Consider the following 25,176-nt stretch of genomic DNA (forward strand, 5'->3'; position numbering starts at 1 on the left):
TCAGTAAAATGTCATCCGTGCTACAGCAGCTTGCTTGATCTTTGTATTGAGCACAGGATAATAACCACTCATATTGGCTCTTAATGGAATTTAAATCCATGCCCTTTGCTACCCCAATGAAATCATTACGGCATTATCCAGAGCTGAAGCACCAGCTTATCTGTTGAGACATATTAAACTGGAGGATAGCAACCTGTCCAGTCTCTGATTGAGCTATTCCAGTTAATGTGGTGAAAATAAATCCTCCTTCGAGAGTATAAAAATGCGTTCCTTATCCTATTAGCCCAGTTATGAGAATACTCGTCAAGCCAGTTAGGATCTGGCATGATAAACCATAATCACATAAAGAATATCAGATGTGGAAGAATTAAGGGTAAGAAAATCAGCGGCAGGACTTCCAAGACTAAATACCAAAAGAATCTTTACAAATTCGAACCAAATTTGGTTGGCAACATGAGTGGTTGCCATGGTGATTAGTGCTGGGCTGTGAACCTTTTACAATTTATAAAAATGACTTGGATGAAGGGACTGAAAGTATGGTTGCTAACTTTACTAATGACACAAAGATAGGTATGAAAGTCAGTCGTGAAGAGGACATAGGAGGCTAAAAATGGACATAGATGGGTTAAGTGCGTGGGCGAAGATCTGGCAAATGGAGTAAATTGTGGGGAAAGTGTGAAACTGTCCATTTTGGCAGGGAGAATGAAAAAGAAGCATATTATCTAAATGGTGAGAGATTGCAGAGCTCTTAAGGTGCAGAGGGATCTGGATGCCCTAGTGCATGAAATGCAAAAGATTAGTATGCAGGTATGGCAAGTAATTCGGAAATATAATGTTGCCATTTATTGAAAGGAGAATTGAATACCAAGGTAGAGAGATTATACTTCATTTATACAGAGCATTGGTGAGACCACATCTGGAGAATTGTGTTTAGTGTTTGTTTCCTTATTTAAAGAAGGATGTAAATGTGTTGGAAGAAGTTCCGAGAAGGATTACTAAACTGAACTGGAACAGACGATTGTCTTACATGGAAGGTTGCACAGGCTTGGTTTGTATCCCAGGTTTTAGAAAAGTAAGAGGCGACTTGATGGAAATACGTAAGATCCTGAGGGTGGATGTGGAAGAAATGTTTCCTCTTGTGGAAGAATCTAGAACTGGGGGCCACTGTTTCAAAATAAGGGGTCACTAATTTAAGACAGGGCGGCACGGCGGCACAGTGGTTCGCACTGCTGTCTCACAGGGACCGGGGTTCGATTCCTGGCTTGGGTCGCTGTCTGTTTGGAGTTTGCACGTTCTCCCTGTGTCTGCGTGGGTTTCCTCCGGGTGTTCTGGTTTCCTCCCACAGTCCAAATGTGTGCGGGTTAGGTGGATTGGCCATGCTAAATTGCCCCTTAGTGTCAGGGGATTAGCTAGGGTAAATGCATGGGGTTATGGGGATAGGGCTGGGTGGAATTGTGGTCGGTGCAGACTTGATGGGCCAAATGGCCTCCTTCTGCACTGTAGGGATTCTATGACAGAGATGAGGAGAATTGTTTTCTCTTCAAGGGTCGTGAGTCTTTGGAATTCTCTTCCTCAAAATGTGGTTGCAGTATCTTTGAATATTTTTAAGGCAGATATGAGTGATTCTTGGTATGCAAGAGGTGAAAGGTTATCTGGCTTAGGTGGGATGCAGATTTGAGGTTACAATCAGATCAGTCATGATCTTATTGAATGGAGGAGCAGGCTTGAAGTGCCGAGTGGCCTACTCCTGCTCCTAACCTGTATATTCATATGTGAGCAAACATGAACAATAATGACTAAATAGGTGCACTGAACAAGCAAGATAAGGATTCTAAACCATAAGAGCTTCTACCTTAAATTCAGTGCAACAGACTTGGTGCTTTTTCCTGTGGCTTTCACTCTCATAGGCTTTTAAACATACTTATACTGTGAAAGGCAGTTCCTTTTGCTCTGGGTCAGGCTGCACAGATCACAACTCGGGGCGATGGTATATGATTCCCAATATGACCCTCGAGTCCAAGTATTGGAGTCACCGTCATCTCCTAGGTCCTGTCCAAACTCCCTCTTTTCGTCCAAAAGAGAAGATGCTGGAAAATCTCAGCAGGTCTGGCAGCATCTGTAAGGAGAGAAAAGAGCTGACGTTTCGAGTCCAGATGACCCTTTCTCAAAGCTCGTAGCTTTGAGACAAGAGATTGAGTACCTGCAGCCTCCAGTTCCGCTTCTCTTGCTCTTTATTTCTCTTAAAATAAAATCCCACCAGATTTCCTATTTCGAGCTTGGCTCCATCCTCTGCATAGCAAACTCAGAGTTTCTGGCTTCTGGAAGTCTTTCAGCTGGGTCAAACGTACTTTGCATTACCTCTTTTTCCAAAAACTCCACTCGTGTACCATATCATCTGTCCAAAATACATGAGCTTCCTTGATATCATTGCCTCACACCAGCTTTTTTGAGCACCCACTACGACAAAGTTGCTGATTCTGTCTTCTATCTAAGTGTCTGGCATGTTATTAACTGGCACTTCAATTTTATTAACTCTTTTACATTCCCCATCAAATTGATCAATGACTATAGCATCATATTACACTGTAAGCTTTTTATTCTATTCAAAAATGGGATTAGATTGGATTAGTCTGTATCCCCTCAAAATATCCAATTTTTTACTAACCATGGAATTAACTGTAAAACTAATGGAAGGAATCAAGAAAAGCCTTATGGCGGCTTTTGGTAATTACAATAGAATATTAGCCAATAAGTAGACAAGTTGGACAGATTGAGCGAGTGGGCAAATACGTGACAGATGCAGGATAACATGTAAAGTTATCCTTAGAATCCCTGCAGTGCAAAAGGAGGCCATTTTGTCTATCGAGTCTGTTCCAACCACAATCCCACCCAGGCCCTATCTCCGGAACCCTATATATTTACCCTGCTAATCCCCCTGACACTAAGGGTCAATTTATCATGACCAATCCACCTAACCTGCACACCTTTAGAGTGCGGGAGGAAACTGGAGCACCCGGAGGAAACCCACGCAGACACGGAGAATGTGCAAACTCCTCACAGACAGTCACCCGAGGCAGTTGAACCGGGGTCCCTGGCGCTGTGAGGCAGCAGTGCTCACCACTGTGTCACCATGCCATCCACTTCAGACGGAGAAGCAGAATGGCAGAATATTATTTAAATGGTGATAAATTGGGAGATGCTGATGCACAAAGGGACCTGGGTGTCCGAGTACACCAGTTACTGAAAGTAAGCATGCAGGTACAGCAGGAGTTAGGAAGGCAAATGGTTTCTTGGCCTTTGTTGCAAGAGGATTTGAGTACTGGAGCAAGGATGTCTTAATAGAGCTGCACAAGGCCTTAGTGAGACCATATCGGGAGTATTGTGTACTATTTTGGTCTCCTTTTCTAAGGATATACTTGCCATAGAGGGAGTGCAGCGAAGGTTCACCAGACTGATTCCTGGGAAGGCAGGATTGTTGTATGTGGAAAGATTGGCTTGAATAGGCCTGCATTGGCTGGAATTTAAAAGAATGAAGTGGGTTCAAATTGAAATGTGTAAAATTCTGATCGGAAATGTGTTTTTTGGCAAAGCTGGCATTATTGCTGGTTTGTAATTGCCCAAAGATAATGGTCTGTTAAAGCGGGGAACCTTGCCAGAGCACCTTGGAGGGCAGTTAAAAGCCAACCATGTTGGTGTAGGACTGCAGTCATATATATAAACCCGACCAGATAATGGTTTGTTGGAACAACCCAACTGCATCATGGCCATTTTTAACTGATAGAAGATTTGAATAATTAGTAATGTTGTCACATGTAATGTAAGTTGTTCATTTGAGAATTTATTTTGTGCTGCTTGCATTTTCCTGTCCCATTGTGAACCTCGCAACCGTCAACAAAGTGGCCATGTTATGTGTCTGAATCTGGTACCAACCAGCGGACCTGTGATTGGTCCACTTTTACCAAGCCCAGTTTCAGTGGTCCATACATGCACTTTTCAGCAGAGATCACTCCCCTGCCCTGGGTGCTCTTAACTGAACTGTGTAACTTTGCCCTATCTGAGATTATTCAAAAAAGCAAAGAGTTCAAATCTCGGACTTTTCTTACTTGTGTGGTTCTGAACCACACAACAAAATAGGTGACATGCGAAACTATCAGGGGAGCAATATTGTGAAGTTTTATAGGTTAACAGTCATCTCGTGAAGCATATTTTCTCAAAATCTAGGACAGAAAATGAAGGTGTTTTCTGTGTACAAGAGGATACTGAGTTTTTTAACTAATATGTTGGATACATTAAGATTGGTAGCATCCTTAAAGAACATATGAACCCGAGGGTGTGGTCCTTTGTAATTATTTAACCACAATTTCATAAAAATAAAATGTATGTTCACCATCCAGCCCTTTCAGTTTTAAGCCACCAGATGTAAATTATACTCCACTCATAAATGCGCTTTGCTTCTGTATCCCTGAAGCTGTCCAACTGCGCACAAATGTACGGAAATTTCTATGTATCCATCACAGTGCCAGCTGTTCCACTTCTGTGGTTCAATTGCAAGTTAGCCGGAATTAGAGGGATTTCTGAGTAACATACTTCTGGGATTTTGCTCGATTGCTTTACAATTGGAGGGGAATTTTTCAGTTTTCCAAAATTTGGCTTCAGCCTCCTCTCCCTGTTTTCGTTCATCTTCCAAGGTCGAGGGGGCAAGTTTCGAGCCATTACAGCCGGCGGGATTTTCTGGTACCGCTGCAGGAGATTTGGCCGAGCGTCAATTTCTCAGTCGTCGCTTGTAGCGGCAATAGGGAGTGAACGGCTGGAAAATTCCGGCCATTGTTTGAGTAAGTGGAAGGTAGTATTGCACATGATGTACCATGCTGAGTGTGAGTGAGTTTGATGTGGCAAATATCTTTTCTTGGCTTCTTTTTCATCTGTTCATGTATGTACATGCACATACTTTCAAGAAATAACACACAGATACTCCCCTGATGACTCAGTTGTAAGAGCACTTCCTAATGTGGTTATCATAGAAACCCTACAGTGCAGAAGGAGGCCATTTGGCCCATTGCATCTTCACCGACCGCAATCCCACCCAGGTCCTATCCCCCGAATCTCACATATTTACCCTGTTACTAAGGCATAATTTACCATGGCCAATCAACCTAACCCGCACATCTTTGGACTGTGGGAAGAAACCCACACAGGCACGGGGAGAAATGCAAACTCCACACAGACAGTGACCTGGGGCCGGAATTGAACCCAGGTCGCTGTGAGGCAGCAGTGCTAACCACTGTGTCACCGAGCTGCCATGAGCCATGCAGATCAGTGAGTTTGTAGGTTTAATTCCTGGATTATGCTGAGTTAACTGATCTACATTTGAGCAGCCGTAGTGGAATTAGAATTGACTTCAACACTACTTACATGGGGGTTAATCACTAAATGCGTATCCTGTGCTGACAAGTATGTGCGTACGAATTGGTGAATGTGACAAAAATGGCGACTTCTGTTTTGGTTTTGAAAGCAGCAGCACAAGATGGGTAAAATATGAAGAAAATAGGAATAGAGATCTTGCTTTTCAAAGCACTGTTCACTCATTAATAAAGTTTTACTGGTGGAGAGCGAGTGGGGTGAGAAAAAAGGCAGTGAGATTCAAACGTTTCTTCGTGCTGCATTTTGCAATTCACAGTTTCACATCTAGTGGTTAGTAAGCCAAGACGTGCTGAAAAATTTAATAGTGTATGAATGCCATTCTTAATGTGCAATGTAGCCAGCAAGTTCATGAGATAACCAGATAACAAGAGGCCTTTGTATAGCGCCTTTAATGTAGCAAGGCATCCGAAGGAGATTAACAAGTGAATTATCAAAAACTTTGACACTGAGCTGCAGAAGCAGGACAATTGATTAAAAGGTTGATCAAAAAGTTCAGTTTGGTTGGACATTTTAAAGGAGCAGATAGAGCTGGAGAAGCACAAAGGCTTACAAAAGAAAGGTCTTGTCTATTGTCTGAAAGCTTGTGGTGCAACGATGGAACAATTAACATTGAGGATTCAAAAGATCCCAGAATTGAAGGAGTGTGTTGATCTCAAAGGTTTGTCGGGCCGCAGGAGGTTATGCTGATAACTAATGGCAAACCTGTGGAGGGATTGGAAACGAGGATGAAGATTTTAAAATTGAGGCATAGTTGGACGGAGAGTCAATGTCAGTCAGCAAAAACAAGGGATATGGCTTGGTGCAATTTAATATATGGGGAACAAAGCTTTGGATGAGTTTCTGTAGGATGAAGAATGGAAGATGGGCCAGGAAAGCATTGAAACAGTCCAATCCAGAGCTAACAACCGCATGGCTGAGGTTTTCAGCAAGAAATGATCTGAAAAAGACTTGGAATCAGGAGATATCATGGAGGTGTAAGTTGAAGTCATGCTTAGTGAAGGCATATCCTGTTTGTAACTTTAAACATGGACTATTTTCGTATGGAAGCTTCTGAGGCTGTTTTTCACTTTTTGAAAGTGCATATTGTTAGGCTGCAAAAGGTGGCTGCCATGGTCACCTGACTGTGGATTCCAGAAAACACTGCCAGCACTGTCTTGACAGGACAAAAGGAATTCCAGGATAAAGGAGTGTGAATGCCCATAGCCTGAAACCATCTTTTAAGTTTATTCCTGACTTGAATATGTCTTTCTGAGACCAAGAAAACGATTGTCTCTGGGGAAATTCCGGAAATTACTGGATTGCAGGAGGAAAAGTACCCTGAATGGTGTGTTCTTTCTTTCTGATTGTGGGGGTGCGGATGCAAGTACAGGAGGAGTTGGGCTCTCTGGAGCCCCCAGATGCAGATTGAAGCAGTCACAAGGGCTGCTATGTGCTATAGCAAGCTGCGCCATTTTACTGTCAACGCATGCCCATAGGCCACAAGGCCCACTGGGAACTGCAGTTCCTTAACTGAGGTCCCGATCTCCGATTCAAAGGTAAGCTTTTCTTCATTCCTTTTTTCTTTTGGGTCATCACAATATCTATAGAGTTCATTATATAAAAAATCAGACCCATTCATACATTTAAATCCCCTCAAGTACTTAATCCCTGATTTAAAAACAAACATTTGTATTCACTATCCCACATTAAAGACAGCTAAAATAAGCTATGATATCTCATTGGATCTATCGTTCACTGTAAGTCCCTGATGACCTGTTGCACTCGCACATCTGCTGGGTTATGCTGCAAAAAACATTTGAAAAGAAGGGTGTAGGAAAATGTCTAACTAATGGCATAGGCAGGAGATGCTTTGTTCCAGAAAGATCTGGCCCACTTGCTAAATCAGTACAATGAAAATGAAAAGACAACAATGACAAGAAATTGGCCTATTGTTGCTCATTGTGCATGTTGATATCTTTAACTCAGTTTCTTGAACTGAATCTTCTGAATACTAGATGATTCATAGAATCCCTACAGTGCAGAAGGAAGCCATTCAGTCCATCGAGTCTGCACTGACTCTCCCAACAGAGCATCTTACACAGGCGCTACCCCCTAACCCCTGCCATAGTTACCCTGCTAACTCTCCGAACCTAGACATCTTGGGGCACCAAGAGGCAATTTAGCATGGCGTATCCATCTCACTTGCACATCTTTGGACTGTGGGAGGAAACCGGAACACCCAGAGGAAACCCACACGGACACGGGGAGAACATACAAATTCCACAGAGACAGTCAGCCAGGGCCAGAATTGAACCAGGGTCCCTAGTGCTGTGAGGCAATAGTGCTAACCACTGTGCCACCCCATGTTAGATACTATTATATGTGTAGAATTTAGAGAGCTTGCTAGGTCACTCTGTTCATAGATGTGCGCGTTAGGTTGATTGGCCATGCTAAATTACCCCTTAGTGTCAGGGGGACTAGCAAGGGTAAATGCATGGAGTTAGGGCCTGAGTGGGATTGTGGTCAGTGCAGACTTGATGGGCCAAATGGCTGCCTCCTGCATTGTTGGATTCTATGCCTTTTGCATACTTGCCATCTGAAATCTTCAAAGTTAATCTTCAGCTCCATTACCTGTACTGTAACCTTACAGAGGAAGTGGTCTGTCCCTTATCAAACCTGCCTGATTTTCCATGAAATTAGAATCCGTTACCTCCATTGTTATAGAGTCATAGAGGTTTACAGCATGGAAACAGGTCCTTCAGCCCAACTTGTCCATGCTGTCCTTCAATTTACATTTCAAATTATTATTTCTACTGTATTTTTGCTTGTGTTTGTTTCTGAGAGTCGCTTTATTTGTAAATAAATCCAGGCATTAATTTAGCCTGCAGGAAGTGAGCTGATGTCATCATTATTTTCCACCTTCCAAGTTGACGAGCAATATCAGAGGCATGTTCTGGTTTCTCTTTGAAACAATTTATTATCACTCAAGTGCAGCAGGGAGTAAAGGAGATGTGTGTCAATTGGCAAAAGACATGTCCTAATCTTTCATCGAGCTGCGAGAACTAGATTTTAGACCAAGTCCAAACTATAACACACAGGGTTTGTACTTGGCTGTTAGTTGCACTGTTCACCAGTGTTCTTGGAATAAAAGTAAGAAAGATTTTCATTCATGTAGCGGTTCATAACCAGCAGGTGTCTGAAAGCACTTTGTAGCCATTGACGTACCTTTTGAAGCGTAGTCACTGTTGTAATGTAGGAAACAGAGCAGCCAATTTGCTCCCAGCAAACTCCCATAAACAGCAATGTGAGAATGACCTGATAATCTGTCTTTCTGATGTTGACTGGGGAGCAATATTGTCCAGGATAGTGGGGATAATTCCACTTCTCATCAAGAAATATCTGTGGCAGACAGATAGAACCTTGGTTTAACATCTCATCCAAAAGACAGCACCTCTGACAGCGCAGAAGCCTCTCAGTACTGCAGTGGATTGTTAGTTTTCATTTGTGTGTCCAAGTCCTGGGCCAGCGTGGATTGCCCATCCTCACTTGCCCTTGGAAAGGTTGTGTTAAGCTGCCACCTTGAACTACTTCAGTACCTGTGGTGTAAGTACATCCGCTGGGGCTTTTCTGCAGCAGTTTGATACAACTGGATGATTTACCAGGTCATTTGAGAGGGTAGTTAAGAAGAATCAACCACATTGCTGTGGCTCTGATCACATGCAGATCAGACTAGGGATGGACAACAGATATCCTCCCCTGACAGACAAGGTGAACAAGGTGGGTTTTAAGAGAATCCAGTTGTTTCATGATGATTATTAATGATGATTTTATTCCAGATTTGTTACTCATTTGAATTTAAATTCCCCCAACTGTCGTGGTGGGATTTGAACACCTGTCCCTGAAGCATTAGTCCAGGCCCCTGAATTATTACTCCAGAAACAATGTCAAAAGCACTGTTGTATTTCTGTTTCTTTCCCACCAGGTAACTACATTGGCGCAGGTTACAGAAGCTACGATATTTCTTGAAGAGTTATCGCGAGCTTTCCTCCACCACGCTCAGTTTTGGAAATCGGAACTAGCCCAGCTGTCTCTGCAGCTGCTATGTGTTTGTGAATTTAGTCTGAAGATCACAGGAGAATTCTCCTCCCTTATTCATAAAGTTCATATGATTGCTAGCAATGTTCCAGAGGTAAGCAGTACGGGTTTTGAATGTACAAGTATTGACCAGAAATGAAATTTGCCCTGACACATTATTGTAAAATGTACAAACAATGTTCTTTCTCTCCGTCAGCATTATCGGTTAAAAAAATCTCCGAGGTTATAAAAATGGATTCGCAATATGTCCTCATGTTTGAATATAAATTATATTACTCTGGCACGCCGCTTCCAGAGCGTTAATACATCTTGCTATGGAATCTTACCGTCCTGCCCGCCATGGGAATTGTAGTGGGTGGGACACGGACCATGTAAAGGTCCTTTGACCTTGGGCGGATTTTCCGGCCTTGGAGTGAGCGTGGTCGGAAAATCCCGCCCTTGATGTTGAATTAATGCTGATAAACATCTTGGGGTTTCCCATTGAGTAACAACATCCTCTCAAATCCATCGTGACTTAAAGAGTTTGCATTAAAGTTTAGAAAATGTTCAGCAGGTCTGGCAGGATCACTGGAGAGGGACACATTAATGTTTTGGGTCAATGACCTTTCAATGGAATTGGAGAAAGTTTTTCTTTCAGATTTCCAGCATCAGGAGTACTTTGCTTTTGATTTCCTTCATAAAAAATATTTGTGTGCAGTTTTCTTTTTGAGTGCACAATCCCGTTGAATTTTTTTTGCACAGCTGCGCGCACACATTATTTTCCCAGATCAAGAACTGCGCTGTACCTGTCAAGCTGATGTGCAGTTGCACATTTGTGCAGCTTAGCGGGAACATGCTCTCTGTGTCTGATACATCATAGGTAGTGCCTTACTCTCCATATAATGTAATTTTAATACTTATTCAATTACGTTATTACTTCCTTCACATGAATTACAACTAAAGAGTTAAGGCTGCCAGGAATTCAGATTAGTCCAATTGGCATTTCAACTGTCAGGTCATTTTGCACTATGTACGTGTCACATATGGAACTCACTGGTTTCAAAAGCCCTGGGACATTAATATCTTGCAGTCTCCTGCTGCCAGACCACTAGCTCCTTGTATTCTGGAAAGCAAGATGCCTGCCTCTCCAGCTCTTTGGCTCCAAAACAAATGACTTTAATTAGAGAAGGGGTGCTGGTTGTGAATTGAAATGCACTTTAAAAAGAAAATCAAATCTAATGCTCCTTATCGGTTGACATTCATAAAACAATTGTTGGCTCGCCTCCAATCTTCAGATCTCTGTAACTTGCTTCTTGTTTCCTTAAGGCCTTCTGAAGCCTATGAATTTGCTTCCCTCTGTGCCAATAAGCTCTCTTGTGTGCTGTTATCTGCAGAAGCATCACTGGATGTTGAAAAATTTAGTAGAGTCTTTCATGCCAAATAGTTCATGTGCTCCCAAAAGTTGCTCCGGCATAAATCTACTTGTTTTTAAGACGTGCAATGTGAATTCTTGAATTAGAATGCGTGGCTTTTCAACTGTTGAACAATATATTTGCAGCTTGTATACATAGCGCCCCTCAGTCATTGGATGAAATTTGTATATTTTTCTAACCTTGTCATCTTTTTTACATCAGACAGATTGCCAGTGAACTCAATGGCATACTTACAATGTGAGCAACTTAAAACACACTAGCAACAATATTCCTATGTCCAAGTAACATTCAGTTTAAAAAAAACAATGGCTAATGAAGAATGAAATGGCAATGTATTCTCATATTTGCTCATATTTAAAATGAGGGAAACTTAATCAGGTTGTATTCTATTTATTTTTGTGGATCATTTGAGGGCTGCCCGGTGGCACAGTGGTTAGCGCTGCTGCCTCACAGCGCCAAGGACCCGGGTTCAATTCCAGCCTTGGATGACTGTGTGGAGTTTGCGCATTCTCCCCGTGTCTGCGTGGGTTCCTCCGGGTGCTCCGATTTCCTCCCACGCTCCAAAGATATGCAGATTAGATGAATTGGCCATGCTAAATTGCCTCTTAGTGTCCCAAGATGTGAAGGTTAAGTGGATTGGCCATACTAAATTGCTGCTTAGTATCAGAGGATTAGTAGGTAAAACGTGGGGTTATGGGGATAGGGCCTGGGTGGGATTGTTGTCAGTGCAGGCTTGATGGGCCAAATAGCTTCCTCCTGCACTGTCGGGGTTCTATGACTGCACATCTCAAATATCACAAGTTTTCGCTTGGCTTTAGTTACTAATAATTCAGTGAAATATTTTTTGGAGTCATTCTGATATTCTGATTGTACTCCAGGTTTGGTGTATTGCAATCATCTTTGTCACAATTATTTGTGTTCTGCTGCAGCACACAAATCAGTAAAACTTCCAAGTCATTTTTTCAATTGCTCTGTTTGCAGAGTATTCCTGCTGAAGCTTTGCTTGTTGGACTGAGTTTACTCCTGCTGCAGACTCCAGTGTGTCAGCAAGAGCCCATCTTGAATCTCGGTAAGCTTGAATTTAATATTGTAAAAGACGCTCGCGTGTGAGGAAACACAAACTCTTTTCAGGCCACAGGGTTGACCCACAAAATCTTGGATAAAACGATAGTTGAAAAGAAAAACGTTATTTTATTTCCCTCTGGTTAAGCTTGAGGGCCAGAATTAGAGTGGGTTGTTTGCAGATATTGCTTTATGCTCCTGACTCTGATCACATAAAATCTGAAACATTTCCACCCAACAGTTGAACAAAAATACTGCCGATACTGGAAATCTGAAATGTAAACAGAAAATGCTGCAAATACTCAGTAGGTCTGCTCGCAGCTGTGGAGAGAGAAACAGTTAAAGTCTGACAAAAGATCACCGACCTGAAATGTTAACTCGGGGTAGAATTTTATCGGCACGTCTGCCTGAGGTTGATACAATTCCGCCTGAGGCCAATGGAGAATGCCGTTCTTCGAGCCTCACCCGTGCCTGGAATCGGGACAGGAGTGCTGGTAAAACGCCAGCCTCGGTCTCTTCCCTCCAAAGGTTAAACAGGCTTGTTTTATTCATCCTTTACTGGGAGATCCAGAGGTCACAATCTCAGATTAAATGGTTGACCATTTAAGACGGAGATAAAGAGAACTGTCCTCAGTGTTGCTGAAAAAGGAGACAGGCTGTTGAAGCTTTTCATCGAGCACTCAACAGGACAGATGCAAGAATGCCCAATTTTCAGCGGGAGCGACCGTTTATACCGCAGGAGAAAAGGGTGCTGATTGGTTGGCAAGTGGACTCTAGTTGGAGTGTTGCCATGGAGAAGGTACTAGGGAATTCTTGTTTCCCCCACGCTTTTGTTTAATTCAAAAAATGTGCAATGCCTGGACTTATTCGATTTGTCTGCAGAGGACAGGTTCCTGTGTATGAATATATGTAATATCTAGCAAACATAAGGGAGCCAGATTATAAACCTGACGATCTTAATTTGGTTTTTAATATAGCTCTTACCACACCCAGGATTGCTCAACAAATGCGATCCAATCATGGATATCCAACATCAGAAATGGCACCGTGAATGTCTGGTGGCATTTCAAGGCCACAAGGCCAACCCAGACATACCCTTTTCCTTTTTTACCCCACCACCACACAAATACCACCCCCATCCACCACTCTGCACCAAAAATGACTAACATGAATAACAATGGAAAAGCTCCAGGGGACAAGAAGACAGCAAGCCACAATATAAGGGCAAGGCATCACAAGGGGCAACAAGGGTTGGATGTGAGCCGAACGAAAAGTGGCAGAGCAAGAGGAAAAGGGGACATATCCTCTCTCTGGCCGACCCCAAAAACCTGATATACATATTTACAAGTTGGAAAAAGGGACGGGAATGGTCATCCTTAACAAGTGTGTCTGTATTGACAGAATGCACGCCATTCCTAATGATGGGTCCAAACTCATATCTGTTGGACCTACTGCCAAGCATGACAGCAGTGCCCTACTCGTGAACAAGTAACACAAACATTTGGTAGACTTGTGCAAGAGGAACGAGCTGCCTTGTGGCATGTATGATGGGGTTTGCCCTGATGGTTCACTATGTTTTTGATGTCCTATTGCACCTTACCTTATCTATAACTGGTTCTGCACGACATGAATTGGCCAGTTTGAATTGCTGAAACCAGTTCTGAGTGAGTTTTCCACATGTATGGTGAAGGATTCCTTCAGCTTCAGGAGGAAGAATACGTGAAACCTGTATATCGATAGCAATGATGTGCCGATGCGCATGTTCAACATTGCTATCTATTCATTAAAGTGCCACTAAAGGAAGCCAAGGACATTTGAGCCATATTGTGGGAATCTTGAAGCATTGCCATTTCCTGAATCAATATTCATTGAATTTAGCAACTCGCACAGTTGAGATTTTAGCTTTGATGACATCGTGTATATCCATGTAGATAGTTTTACCATGAGATCGCCTCAAGGTTCAGTGCTCGCAATTTCATTAGTTTCCATAAGAAATGTTCTTGATGGTTTGAGCCCAACCTTGCATGTTTCTATTACATAGTTGATCCATTTTACTTTTATTCCAATCTGAGCTGCACGCAACAATTTCCTTAGGCACCTTTATGAACTTTATCCGGGCTCAACTCCACCTTTTGAAAAGGAGCAGTGCAATGCTTTCCTCAGCATGCTGGCTGCCAAATCTGCTAATGAGCTCTTAACTATTGGCTGCTGCAAGCCCATCTTCACTGGCTAATATATACGTTGGGATACGCTGTTTAAAGTGTGATCGGTGAGGGAGTGGGGGGTGGGCGGGGGATGAAGCAGGATGGTTGAAGCATTGCAGTAGAAAAAAATCTTCTGTTCCACAATAGCAGGAGAGAAGTTAAAGATGTGAAAGCCATGAAAGTTGCAAATTAACTTGAAACTGAGGATGACTTCAAAATATTAAAAGATTTCCCCAACTATTCAGAAGAGATTAGCAACTTGCCCTCTCCAGGCAAAGATATCGCAAGTAAACTTAATGACTTTATTATAAATGAGGTAGAAGTCCTAAATAAATAAGTCCCCGAGGAAATATGGCATTTACCCCTGTATCATGAGAGACTGTTGGGAGTTGTTTTGTGAGGCAATGCCATTCAGTATTTAGCTCTAATGAAAGGAGTGGGGTGCCAGACATGGGGGTTGCAGTTCAGGTTGTGGAGGTGGGATTTGGGTCAGGAGGACGGGGGGGCGGGGGGGGGAGGGAATACCATGGAGTGAGGTTTGAGGGGGAAGGAGGTGCCCCATGTGGGGACTGGTCTGGGTCTTTATAATAGTTACTCTGAAGTTAGAAGCGCTTTAACTTTTTTGGAGTAACTTTTAACATACTGGCAGAATCATCTAAAGTTAACGATTTAAATTGCTTGGTCGGATGGTTTCCAGCTCTGCGCCTGGACAATTGTTGCTTAAACCCGTACCAGGGAGCTTCCAAGGTGGATTGCCCAGCGCATGTTTGGATCCCTCCCCTCAAACCTGACGCTGGGGAGCCAGGAAGTTACGGGCCATTAACTGTCCCTCTCCACAGATGCTGCCAGACCTGCTAAGCATTTCCAGCAAGCAGCTCGTGTGGGAGAAAGCAGTAATTTTATTTCACATTTTAATCTTGCATTTGCAAACAAAAATTCCTGCTTGAATTGAAGTAAAGAAGCCGCTTCATTGTTTGTTTCATATGTTTTTAGTACGTAAAGCAAATAGTGAAACAGTGGGTCAGCATGCCCTCATGCAAAATACTCGAGAGAGAGAGAGAGTTGAAACTGTGCAGCTCGAGAAGTATACATAATCATATTTAGGCTTCCTTCATCATGTTTTTGGTATTTAGAGTTGCACTAGACAGTATTACTCCGATCCTATAAGGGAAAGATGAGGAATATTTGACAGACACTTAGGCCTGTATATCTGGCTAATACACGATGGAAGTATAGAGAATGTCAGTGCCTTTGACGCTGCAATGTTGCAGGGCTATCTGCAGATAGGAGTATTAAGTTCGTAAATACAGAATTTATCGACAGGATAAAAATGATCATCACTGAATATCAGCACTTAGTTTATATTTTAATACCGTGTATTCCAGTGCAATGCATTGAGACTTCGTAAGCTACTTTGCATGTATTTAATCCACTTGTATGATCTGAGTAATGTTTTATGTTGCTGTTTGATTCAGTGAAGACCTTAATTACAAAATGAGGATTGTCCAAGGCTATGAGGGGGGAAAAATACATTTGTGGTTTACCACTCATGCATTGCAGTAAATGAGCCTCATTAAATGGTAATGGGCCATTTGCCTGCAAAACAAAACCCGTACAAGTACATGTGTATAAAATATTGTAATTGCCTTTTTTACATCAAAAATTCCAGGCAATGTCCTTCATTAAAAGTTTTGTTGCTTAGACTACAAAGACCAAACCCAAATGAAATACTAATGATGCCTCCTGTATTTCCCTTGACAATTTAATTAGGCAGAAACATTTTCTGAATGGTAGTTTGTTATCTGCAACCACAACCCAAAACCTTTTGAAATTTAGATTATAAACCTGCAGGAAAATTGCTTTCCAATGAAGGATGGACAGAGAGTGGGGGTGTAATTCGAATTGAACTTTTCATGTTTCAAAAAGATTGGTACGAAATATGACTTGCTTTATATTTAACAGGTCTTTGGATCTAATGATTTTGATTGCAAAAAGCTAGATCTCTACCAAATTACCTCTCAAATATGAAATGCAGGCTTTTCTTGTCATTCCACAAAAAACAAACCTTTTAAAATCTGTCTGAGCTAAACCACGGTGGCACAGTGGTTAGCACTGCTACCTCACAGGGATCTGGATTCAATTCCGGCCTCGGATCACTGTCTGTGTGGAGTTTGCACATTCTCCCCGTGTCTGCATGGGTTTCCTCCGGGTGCTCTGGTTTCCTCCCACAGTACAAAGATGTGCGGGTTAGCTGGATTGACGGTGCTCAGTGCAATTGTGCAAATGATGATTTAATCTGGGTTGTTCTGCAGAAGTTGATAATGCTATGTGTTCCCATGTGCAATTTAGAATTTTGCTCAATAAAACTAGAGGTGTTTGCTTTACCAACTTAGAAGTTAGACTGTACCTTTAAGTGTATTGCAGTCTATGATACTTCATGGAGGCATTGTGCCAAAACTGTTTGACGGACAAACCTCTTCAGTAACACAATGAAGGACAGTTTTACCCCTTAGTTTTCAGAACGAGAGGTGAATATGTTCAAAGTAGTAGTGCCTGCTCTAATAAGAATGAATAGAATATAACAAAAGATTCTTCGTTCTAACGTTTATTACCTAAAGATGTGTCATTACATTGAAGTCAAGGGAACTGAGTCAAGGCTGCCCAAGCAAGTGTTCTAGTCCGAGCAATCAAGTTTCGAAGCTAAGGCAATTTTGAAATGTTTGTGCCTATAATTCTTTCTTGTCTTGTTTGATTGTCTTAGGGCTGGAAGTTTGAAAAGGAGTGTTCTGAGCACTATTGCTTCATTTGTGGTCAGACCAAAATCTCTTACCATATTAGCTTGATGTATATAGAAATTAATGGGAGCATAGATTAAAACTTTTTATGTGACAAAGTCAACTCTGCGCCCAATATCCGTGTGGCTTTTGAAAAAGGAAATCTATATGTGGCTGTGTGGACAAGCTCTTTTTTTAAGAGTGAGCTCTACTAGTTCACCCATGTTTAAAAACTCAATTAAAGATACTGATTATATCCATAATCATGACTCTCGCATTGTCACCAATGTGCTTAAAGCTTCAATGTGAGGAAAAGCATTGAAAGATGCTACTATCAATGTAGTTTACATCAAGTGCCATACTAGTCACAAATCAACATCATAAATAACTAGCATTTTTTGCATCATCCAGGATAAATTAGTCAATTAGCCTGACCTCCTGCACATTGGAGGATTTTTCCTCGGTTCCTGTGATTGTTCACTATTTTCTATGCAAAATAGAATGTAAAAGCTAATGAAAGAATTTAAGAATGTTCTTTCTCATATTGACAGCGCTGAAGATTCTGTCTCTGTCTTCCGTGCACAATTTACACAAGGCAGCCTTGATCCTCGTGATGCCATTACTACAGATAGCATCTTCTGCAATGATTATGAACTGTACGTCAGATGCAGAGGTTACACCAGTCAACCAGCAACTGGCTGTGAAACTCCTTGACGTTATACAGAATGTGGAAGTAAAAGACTTTGCTCGCAGACGGAAGGTAAGGAAGAGATGATGGTTCCTGTGACATTTTGATTTATAAAATACTGTAACAAGTATAGACTATTTTATCTAAATTTTGGTGAAAACTCATCTAATATTTAATTGATATTTTTGTTTTAACAACACCAACTTGGGAAAAGATACAAATGTAGTATCAAAAAAAACCTTGATAGCAAGCCACAAACCTTAAAAAGACATTAGGGCAAATGACCAAAACCTTTTTCAGCGAAGTCGGTTTCAAAGAGCATCTTACTAGAGGCAAGACAGATGCAAAGGTAGAGGTTTAGGGAATTAATTCCAGATCTTAGGGCCTTGGAGCTGGAGACCAGATACTGTGGGCGGAATTTTCCCGTCCCACCTGCCACGGGAATCGTAGCTGGGGGGGGCGGACCATGCAAATGTCTGTTGACCTCAGGTGAGATTTTCTGGTCTTGGGGCGAGCGCAGCTGGAAAATTCCGCCCTGTTTGTTTAACATGATTTAAACAGCTAAACTTAGTTAGAAAGTCCTGAGCTCATACATTGAGAGCAATTAACAAGACAGGGGTTACACATTTTATATTTAAATATCTACAATGTTTAAAGGAATTTTGCAATTTTACATTCCTCACCACAAATCAAGGTGCTTCATATTCAACCAATTGTTTTAATCTACAGTGACTGTTATGTAAGTAAACCTTGTTTACAACAAAATCTGGCAAATACAAATGCAACAAATGCGCAGGTATCCTGCAGATTTTGCCACTTGGGTTGGAATTGGACAGGATGTGCTTGGTTGAGTATTGAGTCAAACCAAAATGGAAAGAATTTTTTTGGGAAGGGAAGTTCGGGGATGAATGTTGGCTTGGACTCTTGCTTATCTTTGAATAAAAATCACCAGATTTCTCTGAAATATAGTACACTAGACAGCACAGCTGATCCCCTGCACTTCACTGAATTGTCAACTTCAGTTAAATATTTGAGTCCTGGAGCCCTGAATCCTCATTTTGGGAGAGGCGAGTTTGCTCCTACTGTTGCTTCTAAAACCATCTCATTGCATGTCATTGGGTGACTTTAACCATCCTATGAAATTTGGTTAAACAACGTCGCTGCTGGAGATTTAATTTGGAGTCACTCCATGGGAGGAACAACATAAACCTAAATTCAGAAGAGGTTAGAATTTTGGTCCATTTATTGTTAATGCGAACGAAATTTGGAAGAAAATTCCCCTGGAAGAAAGTTCGCCTACCTCCTCCCCCAATTCACCATCTCATTTTGATAAGGATTTGCTGCAAGTGTCAAGAATTATGTACCATGGTTGATCTTTGAAATTCTTGTATTATATGTATCGAACTTAGAACCGTGCTTTTTTTAAATTTTAGGCTTCTTGCGAACTTATCTTTCCTATAAGCAATTGGTATAAGACTGTCTTAGCAACTTGGAAACTTTTGGATGGTTTCAGCGTGGATGTCAATGCTGCTTCTGTTTGGCTGTTATCTGTCAAATCAACCCTGGCTCTAAATGACAAAGTTCCTGAACACATTACTCTGCTGATTTCCTACATAATTTTAAAAGAGGATGGAGACGGCCTTCGCAGAGCTTTGGATATTGCGACCGAATTGGCTAAAGCCGATCCTTCTCAGGTACCGATTCTGCTGCCGCCAAACAAAGTTTAAGAACGTTAGCAAAGAACAGGTTTACAGGACAGTGATTCCACTAATACAACTGGTTTGTCAAAAAGCGCATGCTGGGTGAAGTACTTCACATCTCTACCATTGCTGCCAGGAATCATTGCTTATGACCTTGAATGAGTTAAGGAATTATTCACTTTAGCAAGGCTGAGATATGAAATATTTATCCTTCAAATATTGGCACTGGATATTCAAGCTGACTGTTAGGAGATGAAATTTCTGTCTTCACTAAATATAGTTTAAAAAATAAGTAAAATGTCATACTTTACCTCCCTCATATTGAGTCATTTGAATCACTTTGGTGAAGAAACTATTTCAACTGTTCTGATTTATTATTTGTACCTTGAGGGGGAGTCAAATTATTTAATGAATAATTGTTTATGTACAGTTAACATAATCTGGTTCCCTCCATTCCTTTTCATGTGCAGGTACCCTATCTCATTTCGGTTTTGATGTTTAAATTGGGAAGACCACTGGAACCTACCCTGCATCTGGCTATTCTTCACACACTTCCTGCTCTGGGTACACACAAGGTTTGTGTTACGAAGCAGCATTCATCTCATTAGGGGTAATACTTGGTTGCTTGCAGGGTAACTAAATGAAACTTAGCTTCAGTTAGGTTTCATAAATGGAGAAGGATGAAATGGTTGGATTTTGCAGCCCTTTTCATGACCTGTTCTGACATTATTGAAAGTCTAAAGGTGGATTGAGTTTCTTTCGAAAGAAATTGTCCACACATAACCGAAAAACTGACTTCTAACTCTGTCTTAACTTCTGAAATTAGGTTTGTGTTGCTCAGATAATTCGTGCCTTACAAATGCTGTGGAAAACAACAAAACTTAAAGCCATATCTTTGCGCCTTATGACAGTTCTATGGGAAAATCAGGTGAGCAAACCTTGTGTGCGTGGTGAACTTCTTTCATAGTTTTCTAGCTTTGAGTGTTGGCCCCCTTTGTACTGGCAACGTTGACTTGCAGTGATATGCAATGTGCAGCAAACACCAAAGTAAAGATTGACCATTTTTAAAAAAGTAAAGATTGACCATTGGGGCGGCATGGTGGCACAGTGGTTAGCACTGATGCCTCACAGCTCCAGGGACCTGGTTTTGAATGCCGGCTTGGGTCACTGTCTGTGTGAACTTTGCACATTCTCCCTGTGTCTGCGTGGGTTTCCTCCGGGTGATCCGGTTTCCTCCCACACTCCAAAGATATGCGGGTTAGGTTGATTGGCCATGCTAAATTTCCCCTTCATGTCCCGGGATGCATAGGTAGAGGGATTCGTGGGATAAACATGTGAGGTGACGGGGCTAGGGCCTGGGTGGAAGCGTTGTTGGTGTCGACTCAATGTGCCGAATGGCCTCCTTCTGCACTGTAGGGTTTCTATGATTTCTATGATTCATTTTGTAAACGGAATAGAAATCCATGACTGTCAGTGTATTGTAATCATTGTACATTGAGCAGAATAATTGGCGAGATGGTTGAGTGATGAAATTGTTGAATGTTTTATGTGGCTTGATTTGGATAATGGTTTGCATAAATTATTTTGAATGGGTTCTTCATATAATCCAGTGTTTTCATTCAGTAAAACATTCTTTTCCAAATTGTGTTTTCTTGCATTTAAGTGTGGGTACTCCATTTTTTATGAATTTAGACTGATGCTTACAGCACTCTAGTGTTGTGTCCTGTTGTTTTGGTGCATTGCTGTAATTCTGTTTTTCTGTTAATGCGACACCTCAGGCCTCATGTACACCATACTCTCAGGTTATAAAGATCAAGATGTTCTATCACCATTTGAAAACTATATATCGTGATTGGTGTCTTACAATCCTAAAGTGTGTCGTTAGTTCTAATATATTCCAACACCTATCAAAATATAATATAAAAGCAAATTACTGCAGATGCTGGACTCTGAAACCAAAAGAGAAAATGTCAAAGCTTTGACAAAAGGGTCATCTGGATTCGAAACGTCAGCTTTTTTCTCTCCTTACAGATGCTGCCAGACCTGCTGAGATTTTCCAGCATTTTCTCTTTTGGTATCAAAATATAGTTGCATGTTTAATATTTAGAAGAATAATGTTTCTTCTGCCTGGAGTTTTTTTTTAAACAGTGTTATATAGCATATGCCAAGAGTGTTCAGTTTTGAAGATTTATGGTATTCTGGATTTCAAGTGCTATTTTGTTAATTATTTATGAGGAGTCCTTTGCAATTACAATTTAATTTTGTTCACTTCTTAGGACCGTGTTTATCCAGAGCTACAGAAGTTCATGGCATTAGTTGATGTGCCATCGATGTCGCTTGCTAAGGAAGATCAGTGGGAACAGATGATAGCCAAAGCAGCATCGATCAGGGACATATGCAGAAAGAGGTGAGACTGGTCCCTATTGCGAGACTGAATATTGTATATTGCTGAAAAGAGAGACATGTTCCCGAAGCTTTTCATTTTGCACTCATCAGGATAAACACAAGAATGCCAAATTTCAAACAATCACAACAGTTTATGCTACAGAAGAAAAGGGAGGTGATTAGTTGACAAGTCAAATCTGAGACTGTCTTTTACAGAAATCTGTGGTAAGGATTTCCTTACTGTCCTTGATGCACCCACTCCTGTGCTCCAATTCACTTTTGAGATGGAGCAGTCTAATACTCCTTTCTTTGACGTACGAATGAAGAAATCCGCCAATGCCTTCTCTGCTGTCACCGGTCAATATGTGTTCAGATTTGTGTAGCTCCACAAATTATAAGATTGACCTTTTATCATCAATCTTTTAAAAAAGACTCTCGTCATTTGCTGACCTTGCAAGCTCGATGCAGAAACATTGTGCATCAAAGTTCTCCTGTGGGACAGCGGTAATCTTGGTCAGATTATTGTTTGTTGTGTATTGTACAATCTTGCGAATGGGCCAAAGGCTGCCCCTTTCAAACCTGAACTGTGCCCAGTCTACCTCAACTTACTCTGGAAAGGCAAATTATCAAAACAATGTACACGCAGGTTGAGCAGATGATGTCATGCTGTTACTATGCAGTGTTGACATGAGTGATATTTTGCACTAATAGGATGTTGCCGTTTGCCCAAAAATCTGTTCTGCTTACCAAACAATTGCATTCCAGTGATTGGGTGATTGAATCAAACTGCATTTTCTTCTGGCAGTTTGTTATAGACAGAGTGCTTTCTGCACCTGCAAGACCCTAAACAAGGCGGCTACTGTTAGGTATGATTCCATCATCGAGTGGCACTTGCTCTGGAGTGTACTAATAGCTATACTAACAACTGATTTAGTATCGCCAGTTAACCTTGTAATATAGCTCATTTATGCTTACTAGAAGTGACATATATTCATATGCAAAGACTTATTCTCTGCAAACAAAAGGAATATGTCCAAACCTTGCATCTGTTTAAAATTACCTAGAAGAATGGAGAGTCCACAGTTCCCCTTTGGCTGAGATGTTGCCATGGAGAAAGCAATCACAGTCAACTTGCCAACCAATCATATTTTTTTCTCCTGTACTATAAGCTTTTGTGATTGTTTGAAATTTAGTATTCTTGCATTTATCCTGATGAATGCAAGATGAAAAGTTTCAACAAAATTGTCTCTCTATTCAGCAATTTTCATAGAATCCCGACAGTGCAGAAAGTGGCCATTCAGCCCAAGTCTGCACCGACTCACTATCTTACTCAGGCTCACACTGCCCCCTCCCTCCCAACCGCCTCTCACCCGATCCCCATAAACCCTAATCCACCTTACCTACACAACTTGGGACACCAAGGGCAGGATTTTCCAGCCATGCTCATCCTGAAACGGGAAAATCCCACCCGAGGTCAACGGACCTTTCCATGGCTGCCCCTCACCCGCTCTGGTTCCCATGGTGTGCAGAACAGGAAAATTCGCATCTATAACCCTCTCAGGTAGAGAATTCCAAAGATTCACAACCCTCTGAGTAGAATAAAAAACTTTTCCTCATCTCAGTCTTAAATGATGACCCTTTGTTCTTGGTTCCCGAATCAGGGGAAACAACCACTGTGTCAACCCTTTCAAGCCCCTTCTGAATTCTTAAGTTTATTTATTAGTGTCACATGTAGGCTTACATTAACACTGCAATGAAATTACTGTGAAAATCCCCTAGTCGCCGCACTCTGGTGCCTGTTTGGGTAAACTGAGGGAGAATTTAGCATGGCCAATGCACCTAACCAGTATGTGCTTTGGACTGTGGGAGGAAACCGGAGCACTCGGAGGAAACCCACTCAGACTCTGGGAGAACTTGCAGACTCCGCACAGACAGTGACCCAAGCCTGGAATTGAACCCGGGTCCCTGCGTTGTGAGACAGCAGTGCTTGACATCACCCCTTGTTTTGTAAATTCCAGAGAATATAGATCAAATTTATTCCGCCTCTGATCATAGGACAATTCCAGGAACCAATTGGTGTGATACTACTTTCTCCTCTATTTTATTCAGTAAGTTCCTTTTTGAAAGGATTAATCAGCTCCGCATCAGTTGAGCTTTTTTCTTTTTGCGAATTTGCCCAGTGCTTCATAAGGGGAAAGTTCCTTTGGATTTCACTTGAGAATGATTAATTTTGTACTGACCCTTTCAAGTTGTTTGATTGCAGTTTATGTAAAATAATCTGTCCGGCTGGGTCATGTCAATCCTCAGTTAATTCTTTCTCTCAAACAAAAATAAGTTCAGCTCTTCATTCTCTATTTTTCAAGCACCATGGGATTATAGTATGTCTTTACATGTTCTTGAGAAACCATATGCATGCACACCTGTAATGTCGTCTTCATGTTACAGACATGCAGCGACACGTGTGGTCTCCTGGTCGTATGAATTCCCATTGTGCAACTTGGCCTTTTTCCCATCTGAAGATTCTTTATTCTTTGTTTTGTTGTGAAAGTTTGGGACATGGTATCCAGCCTTTCTACAGGAGTAGGTTAGATTGGAGAAGTGCGTAAGATAGAATTGCCTGTGATCTGAACATAGCAGTCCAGTCTTCATGGGCAGATTTCATCGGGGTCTAAGCCTAATAACCAGTAAAGTTTCTCAGTCAGTTGTCCTTCCCCGAATGACAATTGAAAAGCGCGTCACTGGTAGATGCAGAAAGAGAATTCCTTAAAGTTGAGCTGGTTTAATGGACAAATCCAAGTAGGAGCTAAAATATCATGTTTCATATATTTTTTTTCATTCCCTTTGTGTTTTTTGTTTGCACTTTTGTAGATCTTACCAGCATGGAGCTGATATGTTGGCAGCAATCTCCAAGGTGCTGAATGAATGCACGAGACCGGACCAGGCTACACCTACCGTTCTTGCACTTCAGGGCCTGCATGCATTATGTCAAGCTGAGGTAAGTTTGGCTAAATTGGTCCATGGTGGGGGCGGAAGGGGCAGCTTTAAATGTTGCACGATATTCTTCACTGTTTTACACTGAAGCGGGAGGGAGGGGCACATGGAATTTACTGTGAATATTTCAGATTTCCTTTTGAAGTAATGTCATCCAGAAGTTAACCTTCATTTACAGTTAATTTTCACCATCTTTAAGCTAATTTGAGGGTTAGCTTTCTATATTGATCTATATTCTTTTCTCTGTCTTTCTATATCTATATCGATGAATCTTTCTATATCTCTGACATATCTATAGCAGCTCTGCCGAAGGGTCTTCCAGACTCAAAACATAGGCTCTGTTCTCTCAACAGATGCTGTCAGACCTGCTGAGATTTTCCAGCATTTTCTGTTTTTATTTCAGATTTCAGCATCTGCTGTATTTTGCTTTTATTATATAAGACTGATACCTTGTTAAACATGATT

The 25,176-nt window shown here is 41.5% G+C and overlaps 1 protein-coding gene across 4 annotated transcripts in view; it reads left to right on the plus strand.

Moving 5' to 3' along the window:
- The window catches only part of focad (focadhesin), a 238,134-nt gene that overhangs the window by 77,196 nt on the left and 135,762 nt on the right, over positions 1-25,176 (plus strand). For all 4 annotated transcript variants that reach the window (XM_078214275.1, XM_078214272.1, XM_078214276.1 and 1 more), the window contains exons 8-15: positions 9,383-9,589; positions 11,889-11,976; positions 17,499-17,707; positions 19,069-19,329; positions 19,806-19,910; positions 20,162-20,263; positions 21,612-21,742; positions 24,589-24,715. In XM_078214275.1, coding sequence (XP_078070401.1) covers positions 9,383-9,589; positions 11,889-11,976; positions 17,499-17,707; positions 19,069-19,329; positions 19,806-19,910; positions 20,162-20,263; positions 21,612-21,742; positions 24,589-24,715 — 1,230 coding nt within the window. The remainder of the gene's footprint in view (positions 1-9,382; positions 9,590-11,888; positions 11,977-17,498; positions 17,708-19,068; positions 19,330-19,805; positions 19,911-20,161; positions 20,264-21,611; positions 21,743-24,588; positions 24,716-25,176) is intronic.

This window comes from Mustelus asterias, chromosome 6 (genome assembly GCF_964213995.1).
Source record: "Mustelus asterias chromosome 6, sMusAst1.hap1.1, whole genome shotgun sequence".
Taxonomy (NCBI): Eukaryota; Metazoa; Chordata; class Chondrichthyes; order Carcharhiniformes; family Triakidae; genus Mustelus; species Mustelus asterias.